The following is a 12,108-nucleotide window of genomic DNA, read 5'->3' as shown; positions in this document are numbered from 1 at the left end:
TTCTTGCTGCTTTGCCGGCTGCCTGTATAAATCAGAGCCACTCAGTGCAGTAAGGTCCCTGTCCCTTTCAGAAAGCATTACCCCGGGAAAATTATTAAATAAAATAAAGTCCTTGGGATATAATCTAGACCCTTTTCTCTGCATTGGCAATGCACTGGTTACCTCTAATAGAGATTACCGGATTCAGGTCTTTTAGTGTCGTTTGTGCAAGACCTCAAAACAGAGAAGCTGGTCCTACTACCACCAGTCCCTTTCAACTTCCTGCACTAAAACACATGTTAAGGTGCAGAAACACGTTTGTCATTGTTAGGGGAGATCCTGGTGTGTCGGTAACAATCAGCAAACACTAAAAACTTTAAAGGAAATTACATTTCATGGAAACTTAAAGTGACCTTTAAATCCACAGATATAGTCCATCACTGGTAATCGACTCCTCTTGGTTATTTCCTGTTTTCACTTTCAGATAATAATCTTCTATTTACTCTTTAATGTGCTTGTAGCGCTTTGAGTCAGTGCATTAATGTTCACTTTGTTGTCAGCTTGTTTGTTTAGGTTAGCCATATCTCCCCGTGAAATTTCTATCAGTTTGTCATTTGTTTCTGGCGTTCTGAATGTGACCTTTAAATACATGCTGCAGGAATGTAAGTTCAGTTACTAAGAAGGAAAACAACCCAATCCAACACCGGTGTTGGTGTAATAAGTGACGAGAGAAAATGAAAGCACCAGCACTTTTTCAAGTTGAACCTGTGTTCTGTCAAAAGAGTTCTGTTATTTGAACCTAAGTTACTTCACTGTAAAGGGAAAAAAGGTTTTAAATATCTTATTCAACGTTCTCCCATCCAATCATCCATGGAGACACAACCTTATTACCTGTAGGACCTTGCTCCTTACATCTTGGTGTCAGATACGACAGGACACTTTGTGATTCAGTCAGACTAAAGGCCTCTACAGTTCAGAGATTTTTAGGTGGAACAAATGGGACCTACACGATTTTAAGAAAATTATTAAAGGAGCAATATGTAACTCTGACACCTAGTGTTTAAAATGGGTACTGCAGTCCAAATTCAAAATATTGGAGAGTGCAGACTACCCCCGTCCTTCTTCCGCATTAATCGAGGTGCATGCAGGTTGCCATTTTGTGGACAAGGGAGCTGCAGTGTTTAGCCAGCACTGCCTAAACCTTTCTGTGCTCTTACCGTTTTCATCTCCAATATTGAACCTAGTTTGAGCACATTTCTGCTTGTGGAGTTTATTTGAAACATGCAGAGGCTTGGGTAGAATCACTTCTATCTGAATCAGTTAGCTGAATAGTTTGCCGTTTTCCTTTAAAACCGAGGGGCGTCCAAAACGGCCATGGGGGGGAGGGGGTCCCTTAAAACCGCTTACTTCTCTGGTCAACATACTGCTGCCACATTGTCAGAGAAGCCAACACTTCAACATAGTATATTTCCTTAATGTCTGATGACATAGTATGGTCATTTTATGATTTAATTCGTTAGATATTTTATTTTAAGTGGGACAAAACGTTTTATATTCTCATTACTTTCTCCCATCCGCCCAATCCGTACAAAGTTTGATTACAGGAAAATCACTTTTCCTAGCATGGTTTAATTGTTCTTTGTTCTTTTAGGTGATTAAGGCCATTGAGGATGGTTTCAGGCTGCCGGCTCCAGTAAACTGCCCTCCACATCTCCACCAGCTGATGCTGGACTGCTGGCAGAAGGAGAGGACAGAGAGGCCCACCTTCAGCCAGATCCACTCAGCCCTCAGTAAGAGCATTCGCTCCCCTGATGGCATCGGTTCCTCCACACTTGCACGCAGGTAATATTCAGCCTCAGGAATGAGCGTGTACTTCTCCTATTTCGATGAATTTCCACATTATCAAACCTTTGTTGTCTTCTCTACCAGAACCCTGAGTTCATCCATCACGCTCGCAGAGAGGCCCCTCCCCTCCTTCCCGTCTTTTAACTCAGTGGGAGAGTGGCTGGACGCGGTGGACATGGGCCGTTACAAGGACAACTTCACAGCGGCGGGATACTGCTATTTAGAGTCTGTGGCGCGGATGACTGTCCAGTGAGTGGCTTTATTCAGCTCTGACCTTTCATTTCCTGCTTCAGAGAGTTGCGGCTTTCAAAGATAATAAGAGAGCAGATCATTAAAAAGATAACGGCATGAAAAATAAATGACTGTGGGAATAATGTCCCTCGTTTTAATGAGACAGAATTCTTAATTCTTCACTTTTAGAGATAATATTAGAACACCTAAAGAAAGCCTTCTGTGACAGACCCTCAGGGGGGAAGTAAATACATCAGAGCTGATAATATTAGTTAAGTGAAGTGCAGAAGCAGAATATTTTTAGATTTGGAAAATTAAGAGGAAAATTGAAAAATCGACTAAAGTAACATTATCCAACACATTTCTCAGCATTGTATTCCATTGCTAAATTAAAGACATTAATATAGATATTATTATGAAAAAAACTAGTTTTCAAGTGCTGTAAAACAGGATGAGCAAATAATCGTTAAAGCCACTTTCTTAGTAGTATTTTAAGCTTGTCAATGTCTGAAAATTGACCAGATTTGTCTCTCTTTTTTTTTTTTACACTAACCTTGGTCAATCTTGATTTTTTGCATCCACAGAGACGTTCTGAGCCTCGGCATCACTTCCCTCGAGCACCAGAAGCTGATACTGGCCGCCATCCAGACGCTCAGAGCCCAGGTCATCCAGATGCACGGCCGCGGTGTGCAGGTCTGACAAACAGTTGACGCACCTCGTCTTAAAAACTGCTGCTGCAGACCTACACACGGACGGAGGGGACGGAGGAGAGGAGACGGGGATCTTCCAAACCGAAGCAAAGACGAGCAGATCTACCTGCTGTCGACACTGCTCTATCTACTCCTCCTTCCCATACGCCTTCCTTGATTCCTTCCTTCCTTTTTTATATTACGTAACCCCCTCAGAGACAAGCAGTGTTCTTGTCTCGATTGTGGGGACTGCAGAGGAGTGATGTCATGACTTTTCTTGTGGCCTCTTTCTGGATCAGCGTGTAAAGCTGTCTGAAGCTGACCTCAGAGATGCTGGAAAGGCGTGGACCTTCTAACGCTGCAAACACACCAAGTAATGGACAAGTTACAGCTTGAAGAAACATTCATATTTCGGGTGGAAATTTCCCTTTACCACGACATGAATTCACTAAAAACAATATCTAATTAAAAAGGCAGAAACTCTTCACTGGCCTTTTGAGGAAATAAGTCTCTCCACAGAACCTTAAGAGCTGATTTTAATGTCAAACATGAACTGATTTAGTACGAGGGCACTTAATCATATCATAGCACGAGCGAGCTGATCTCAAATCAGACGTCTGAAGAACTTTTCAGAAGCTCAATCATGGTGAGAGTGGTAGTGAACAGTAAAAGAGGAAGACTGCGCTGTCCCATGACCGGGAAGAGTTGGATTAGGCCTCAAAGACAGGCTGCACCAACATGGCTAGCAAACATCTATCTAGTCCTTTATAACATTTAAAAAGTGTACCTGGTGGGATGAGTTATGAGTGATGATATGCTGAACTTTCAGGAACATCAGCCTGTTAGTTTCTTTTCCTTAGCAGTTGAACGGAAGCTGCAGGAATCAACTGCACAGCGAAAGTTTGAAAAAAAGTGTTTGTTCATTTCTTGTATGTTTTACAATTCTTTGTCATTTTCTTTCATTTATATGTCTTCCTGTGTGTTTAAAGCATCTAACCCCCCCCCCTCTCAGCCTGCTGTAAGTCATCTCAGTAACATATCCCCCCCCTTTTCTCGACCATGTTGAAATACAGGCTCACTCTGACGAACGGCCTGATTCAGATATTTACCCACGTTTATTTATGTCTACAGATTGTTATGCAAAACGTCTCCAGAAAGAGAGGTAATAAAGGTTTATTTATTCAGCGAAATATTCAAAAGAAAAACGTCAGCAAAGCAGTTTGAATCTTCTTGTTTTGATGATTTTATTAAGTTTAAGAGGTCATATTATGCCCTTTTTGGGGTTCATATATTTAATCTATGTATCTACTAAAGTATGTTCACAATAGCTAAAGTTATAAAAAAGTGTCTGTTTTCATGAACTGCCGCTCCATGCACCGGCTCGCTTCTGACTCTCTCTCTAAGGCTCTGAAGTGCTCACGTTCAGAGTCCCCAAGTGTGCCAAGTCTGATCTGATTGGTCGGCCTGTCGGCTCTGCCGTAATTGGTCAGTTGCTCAGCACGGTTCTCGAAAATGTTACGCTCCTTTTACCATATTGGGAATGCAGCCACTTCGGCTCCGAGGGGAGCAAAAACATTAGCGCCTTAGCACTACTGTGCTACCAGAGGCTACGGCATATCGTGGGCGTGCTACAGAAGTTTATGGGCGTGCAACATGAGCTGCTGGGCTTGCCACAACGAGCCAATGGGCTTAGATCAGTGATCTCACACTGACAAGACGTCACACTGGCAAATTTTTATCGAGGGGGGCTAGAACCGAGCGTTACATGTAGCTAATGCTGCAGCTAACAGGAGGACGTAGGAGAAGCTGCGTTTACGTGGACTTTGAATTTTTGCACATAGATGTGCCTAAACATGCACAGGACACACTAAAGAGCATATAAAACCAGAAAAAGCATAATATGACCCCTTTAATACATGAAGACGTTTTTTTTGTGAACAGGAAGTAGTGCAAGGAAAGCTGGAGGCTCTGACAGTCAGCACACAGTATCTGTGTATTCCTTTACACTGGTTTTAGTGCAGTTTATTTAGGTTCATTATCATTAGATTAGCTGTAAACATCACTGTGTGTGTGTGTGTGTGTGTGTGTGTGTGTATGTGTGTGTGTGTGTGTGTGTGTGTGTGTGTGTGTGTGTGTGTGTGTGTTGCAGACTGGATCGAGAATGTCACATAGATGTATTTAATTTGCAGCTGTTTTGATTGTATTTAAATTTATGTTGCTGTTATCATCATGCTTTGTGGTTGCACTTTTTTTACCCCTCAGAATTCTCTCCTGTACAGTGACTCTCCTCCCCTTGCTTTTGGGGAAGACGTTCATCGGGGAAATATTAGATCATAACACACACTGAAAGATACGATGTTGCAGTGGACAAAACAATTTGTGTACCTGGTTTGTATTTGGTAAAAAAAAATAAAGTTTTTGTTCTTTTTCTCAGTAAATGTTCCGTCAATTTAAATGTCCTCATCAACGTCCCCACACATTGCTGAAGAAACACACAGGTGGTCCCTTTGACGCACACACATAAGAATACAGAGACACACACACACACACACACACACACACACACACACACACACACACACACACACACACACAGGACCTCGTCACTACAATGAACTGAAGTTGTCCCCCTTCTTGACTCCCCCCTTCTCTGTTACTGTGACCATTATGATACATGTTGAATACTGTAAATTTGTATTTGAAAATGCCAAATCTATTTTTATAATTTGTTTGAAGAACAATGTGTTGAATATAATATCTGCTCACTGTGTAAGGGGTTCTCTCTTTGTTTTGGATTTAGGGCCTATCAGCCTCTCTGTTGTTTGGAATATAAAACTGAAAAAAAAAAGGTTCTTTTTGTTAGTTTTTTGATGATTTTTACCTGTTAGAAGAAAATCTGATGGCTGTTGCAATATTGAAAAAGTGTTATTAAAAAAGCTCGGATACAAGCAGATGGTTGTTTCTCATTGTGTTCTATGTCTGACTTAAATTTCTATTATAGCTGAAGGGAAACTGGATTTTCAATGATTGACTGTTTGCAAACTCAAATTGTTTATTAGCCAATTAGATTTATTTTTTACAGGGCTACTATTTTGTGGGGGATATGTTTTTTTATAACTGACAATTACAAAAATATAACAAGGTATTGACTTGTGCGCTGTAGAGGTTTGGGTCCGTGCCTCTTGGTTAATGGTGTTTTGGAGAGCGTTGGAGACACTGAGTTTGCCAAAAATGCGCAACAACACGTGTCTGGAGTTTCCACAATGCTTGTTGTTTATTACAAACTACACATCAACCTTAAAAAGCCCGGTTGTACAGTAAATGAACAAAATAATGTCCACACAAACACTCACACCACTGATGAGCTGAGAGGCAAAAGGAAAGTAGGGCTCAAACTAAACTTCAAGGATAAAAACAAGGCGCCACCTAGTGACATCGCATCCCCTTGTAACTTAGCAACGCAGCATGTCTTAAAGATACATACCACAATTTGAACTGTTACAGCGCACAAGATTATAATTTGTTCACAAAAGATTACAACTTTTGCACACAAAACAATCAGTTAACATTTTTGCTAAATAATCTTGTGTTCTAGTGGCGTAGTCTGAGCAATGTTGGATAAGCTAGCATGAGGCTAACGTAACTGTCGGTCTGTAAATAGAGATACACTATACATCTGTTCATTGCCAATACAAATACTTAATCATTTTAATATTACTTCACAACATATACAATGTCCGTAGTCATCATCATCCAAAAAATCCGTAGTTAGAAAACATTAAATATTTAGTTTTTTTTCTCATTTGGTTGAACGGGCCCTGAACTTCACGGTAGAAGATTCATAGTCTCAGATTTCTTTGTCTTGCCGAAGGAAACACGGAGACTTCAGTGAGCAGCTGAACAGTCTGGAGGGGGAATGGGCCCTAAATGATAAACTCCCTGGTCACCCTTTAACTTCGCTGCTGGTGTTAAGAAATGAACCGATGGCTTTTAGAGCTCACTCATCCCTCCAACCTTAAGGCTACCCGGACTCTTAAGACTTATCTCTGTATTCAGGGTTAATGCTCTGTATCCACTTACAACACTGTTCAACTCTCAGCTACCTCTCTTCGCTTATTCGGTTGGTTCATGACTTTCTTTTATTCTCTTTCTCTCTCGCTCTCTCTGGGTTTTGAGGTTATATTACTTACTGCTTTATTACACAACACCCACCTTAAGAATAGCACCGAGCGTATGGGAAATTATTGTACATGCAAATTAACTTTGTGCAGGTTTGCTGTGGGCAACTGTGTGGGTGTGAAGAAGTGAGTGTTCTAGTGTGGGCTTCTGTTCCTGCTCACATGGGTCAGTGTGTGTGTGTGCATATTTGTGTGTGTGTGTGTGTGTGTGTGTGCGAGTCCATGGGCATACATTTGAGAATGAGATCTTTTTTATTTATCTATTACAGTTGCAGCAGCGATCCATACTTTTTATATTAAAGTCTTATTGGAGTTGAGGATTGGAGTTGGAGACTTAATGAGTTTCATCTCCGAGACATCGCTGGCTGCAGCTTTCCAAACCTCCCACGCAAGCAAACATCACCTCCTTCAGATGCTGCCGCTCAGTAGACCACCGTGTCTGAACTCCTGGTGCAGTTACACTGGATTTGGGTATTCATTATCGGAGGCTTATAGCAGAATTCTTTGCTGCATTCAAGATGTAATGTGATGAAGACAACAGACGAAATCTTATTTACATTTCAGGCTCATTAAGAGTCTGAGCAACCAGAAAGTAATGATGGCTTTACACAAATGTGTACGCATTCATTGCAGATACACAAAAGACGTCTTTTACTTTCACTTTTAAACTAATTGAAATGCTGTCATTCAGCACGGCCTACATCTAAAATAAACTTAAAAATGTAGATGGAAATGTAGATGGAAGAACATATAGGATAATATGGAGGAAGGATTTCTCCATTGTATACATCATGAGGCTGGGCGTCAGGCGGTGGTTGAGGGACAACACAGTCCGATGGTGGCGGCTGGGCGTCAGTCAGGTGGTGGTTGAGGGACAACACAGTCTGATGGTGGAGGCTGGGCGTCAGTCAGGTGGTGGTTGAGGGACAACACAGTCCGATGGTGGCGGCTGGGCGTCAGTCAGGTGGTGGTTGGTGGGAGGACACAGTCCGATGGTGGAGGCAGGGCGTTGGGCGGTGGTTGAGGGACAACACAATCCGATGGTGGTGGCTGGGCGTCAGTCAGGTGGTGGTTGGTGGGAGGACACAGTCCGATGGTGGTGGCTGGGTGTTAGTCAGGTGGTGATTGAGGGACGACACAACCACTACCGCTTTAATCTACATAATTTAAGTTATGAAATCCCCACAGCCTTGACACTTGACCCTCTGCATGCTCCGGGTCAGGAACCATAGAAGCAGCTGCACACATGCTAAATGAGGCAAATACTGACCTAATCAAATGCTGTCAGAGTCCTACTCCCTTGTGGTACAATATCATAATTGCTATCAGTCTGAGCGTGATGTCTTAGTATGCAAACATCACAACGCAAAGCAATTCTCCTCAGCGGCGAGGGACTAGTGTTGGTTGGTGTGTTTTTTTTTTATCAGGCTTCTCACGGTTTCCAGCGTAAATCTTCAATCAGATTTGTCTGTTTATTCACTGTAAATGAGACTGGGACACGGAGACAGACAGGAGATTAAAGCAAATCGTGTTTTAAAATGCAGAATATAGATTGTTGTGCTTTGGAGTTTGTGAAAAATCACGACAACACTCAATAGGTGTTTAAAGCCTTCAGATAACTTAGAGCGCTTGAGAATATATACGACAGTGCGATACAGAGAGGTGTTTCATCAAGAGGGAAGATTACTTTGAGGAAATATTAAACACTACTTAGATGGTCTACTACTGCAAAAACCGCAGGCTAATAAAAGAGACTGGGCCTTTATTTGGGATGGGCTTTCATTTGGTGTTTCCGCATGTTTTGAGCATAGACTGTAAATAGAAATGGACAGAGCCTGAGTGACGTCAGCAATCTGTTACAGCTCTGGAGGCTCATCGGCAGCAGCCGCCATGCTGGAAATCCTGTCCCACCCTAATTTTCAGTCAACCTAACTACAGGCTGAGATTAGACTAGATTAGATTAGAAAACTTTATCAATCCCCGGCGGGGAAACTCATTTGCCACCTGGTCAATTCATACACACAACAAACATTATCTACAGTACAATCACAGTACACAACAAAGCTGTTTTCACATCTGCACTCCGGATAATATCTAAATATTTACAGGAGGACTTCTCCGGAGATTCTTCCAACCTAGCCGTTCACATATGCTCCTCACAGCGGGGGACTTTCCCTGTCAGAGGGGAGGGGGGTCGGGGGGATTTCCTGAGGTAAGACGTGACGTAAATAAACAACGCGGAAGTAGCGGCTGAAGCAACAGAGTCCGCTACACAACGTTATAATGAGAATATTTGCCTTTATATCAATGCTATGTGTAATCCAATGGAATGACAACATCCACAAAAGAGAGGAGAACAACATACTGACCAACAGAAAACAGAATGCAGACGTTTAATTAGAGCACGGAGATCGTAGTGGTCGCATGCAGACACTTTAGGCAGTCACTGTATATAAATGTAATTCTCTTTCTATTGGCTGAAATTGAAATCTCCAGAGTATATTTGGCCGCGTTCAGACATCAGCTCACTCGGATTTTCTGCAGATAAAATACTAGAGGTCTGGAGGAGAAACTCCGGGTAAAGTCCGCACGAAAAATGCGGCTGTTTGCGTTCACACATAGCCTAAATCCCCTCCGGGTAGACAAATCTCTGGAGTATTTCAGGAGATTTCCGTATGTATGAAAAGGGTTCAAGTAAATAAATAACAAACACCATCGAAACCATTTGGGACATAGTTGTTTTTCTCTTAAGAGGTGAGGTCTCTTGTATAAGCCTGTTGGCTTCTTGACCTCTCCTGACACACCTTTTATATTTTTGGAATCCTATTTGATGTATTCCTATGTGTGCTAAAATAAATAAATCAATAAAATAAATAAATATCCACATTCCAAGTAGGGATTAATGACTTAAATATGTGTTCACAAAAATAGGTTCAATAGTGTAAGAGAGAGAGGGAAAGGCCAGAAAGGTAGAAGGATTGAGAGAGGCTCATGGGAGAGCAGGCGACACCTCTGTAAAGACATTAGTGACTCCCAGCTGTGTGTTGAGAGCCCCCTCTCTCTCCCCCTCTCGTTCCCCCTCTCCTCTGTGTGGAGATTAAAGCTGGCTGTATAAAAGGAGAAAAAGGTCCACCTCTAAGCCAGTGTGAAGGGGAAACTTCCCCGAGCACAAAAGTTGTGCTCCCCGCTCTTTGCCGAAGCGTGCCGCTGCTCAAATCGGCTTTGAGAAATTAATCCCTGCATTATGGAGGGGGAGTAAAGTAAACAAACTAGGGCGGGGGAGCGACAGGAGGGGGACCTGGAGAGGAGCTGGTGAGGCTTTTGAAAGGTAAAAGCTTGTGTTTCTCAGGAGGGAAAAGAAATGTGAAGGCTGTGTGTGCTCGTACATGTGTATGTGAACAGAAGAAGTTAGGGGGAAGGGGAGGAAGGGGGGGATGAGGCTGGATCCTCTGGGATGCTCCTGGGAGAAGAGGAAGAAGCATCACAGCCTTTTTTTGCCGCTTGATCTTAAACCCCCTCTCCCGCTACGTGTCTCTCGTATGTCCGGCTTATTACCGGCTTTGTCTTTCTCGGCTTCATTCAACCGCTTTGCCCCTGTGGCAGAGTCATTGTCTGCAAATCCTCCTCCTGCAGCCTCCTCTCCTCTTTCCCATCCTATCTCTCTGTTGAGAGGGTACTTAGATAAAGGCCCGGGGTTCAGTCTGACGAAATCACAAACTTCCCACTGAGAAGAGATTAAACTCTGAGTGACCGAACGGACAACTTTCTCTCAAAGAGTTTCCATCTATCTCTCTCTCTCTCTCCCTCTGACAGTTTAAACACCCGTCTGTCTGCGCGCCTCCCGAGACGCTCCATAAGTGCACTTTGAGTCTCTCTCCGCTTGTCTGCGTGTTGCCTCTCGCTGTCTCGCCATATATCCACTCCCAATCATCGCCCTCCATCTCCGGACTTTTCTGCTAAGTCTTTAAAGATCTTCCTCGCCCCTTCACTTGCATCTTCCTACACAAGTCCACTCCCCTTATATAAGTCCTCATCCTTAATCCTGAGTGCTGCAGTTCTGTCTTTTTATAAAACTGCATCCTCCTTGGTCTCTCTCTCTCTCTCTCTCTCTCTCCTAGTGGTTTGATTCTCCCTCTATCATGCTGAGAGATATTCTAAAGGATTGAGCAGAGTGTTCAAAGTACCCGAGCAGAGTGACACTAAACTCAAACTCAGCCTCTGACCTTGAGGTGTAATTTCAGCGAGGAGATTTAACAGTCCAATACTGCCACTTGATGGAGAAGTTGGAAACTGCACCTTACAGTTCTGACTGTTGTGGTCTCAACATGCTTAACAAGCAAATTAGTAGATTTAATGACATAATCCAGATCAGTGCTTTTCATAGTGGGGGTCTCTATTCTCTTCCTGGGGGGTCACCAGGGGGCTCTTGGGGAAACTTGGAGGTATTGGGGGGGACACTGAATACTTCAGATTTATTAAATACGACTTGCCCTCCAGCAGCTCCGTTGCCATTTGTTTAAATATCGTATCACTTCAAGATTCTGCTCCTCACCTATAAGGCCATCCATGAACTTGCTCCTCTGTACCACATCAACACACCCACACACACTCTAAGGTCTTCTTCCATTGAACTCACTGCACAAGCCGACTGCCTGTCCACTGGGGACTCCCTCCCACCAGACATCTGTAATATTGAACACTGTTCTCCATTTTTAAATCTCATCTCAAACAAATCTTTTTAAAATGGAATATTCAGTCTGACTATTATCCAACCTGTCTTATGAATCCTCTTCACAATGATATTACACAGTCAGTTAATTTGTCTTTTTAATGTTAATTTTATCGTTTTTTGTAACCCATGTTGTTAATTTCTATCTCTGCTTGATAAGGTGACTGAGTGATTTGAAAGTTTCCCAAAGCGGGGGGGGGGGATGGGGTCACAAGACAATCAGAGGGGGTTCGTGAGATTCCTTCGAAGAACATATCACTAATTCATAATGGTTCAAAATGCATATTTTACACATTATTTGAGAATAAAAATAAATAAAAAGGTAGTTCAAGAGATTACTCATCTTCTGCTTTTAGTGTTTTTTTACAATAAATTATTGAAAGAATATTACATGTTTGGGCTGTTATGTATTTTTCTGTTGTTCTTATGTGAGTGTTTGGCCAGGCCTGATAGTGGG

General features: G+C 42.5%; 1 protein-coding gene across 3 annotated transcripts in view; it reads left to right on the top strand.

Annotated features, from left to right (window-relative positions):
* The window catches only part of LOC109997830 (ephrin type-A receptor 7-like), a 173,439-nt gene extending 167,747 nt beyond the window's left edge, over nt 1–5,692 (top strand). For all 3 annotated transcript variants that reach the window (XM_029280889.2, XM_065947839.1, XM_065947840.1), the window contains 3 exons: nt 1,631–1,821; nt 1,909–2,073; nt 2,640–5,692. In XM_029280889.2, coding sequence (XP_029136722.2) covers nt 1,631–1,821; nt 1,909–2,073; nt 2,640–2,754 — 471 coding nt within the window. In that variant the 3' untranslated portion in view covers nt 2,755–5,692. The remainder of the gene's footprint in view (nt 1–1,630; nt 1,822–1,908; nt 2,074–2,639) is intronic.
* The last annotated feature ends 6,416 nt before the right edge of the window (nt 5,693–12,108 follow it).

This window comes from Labrus bergylta, chromosome 19, assembly GCF_963930695.1.
Source record: "Labrus bergylta chromosome 19, fLabBer1.1, whole genome shotgun sequence".
NCBI classification, from domain to species: Eukaryota; Metazoa; Chordata; class Actinopteri; order Labriformes; family Labridae; genus Labrus; species Labrus bergylta.
Note: the sequence above shows the minus strand (reverse complement) of the source record. Positions and strands in the feature narration are given on the sequence as shown.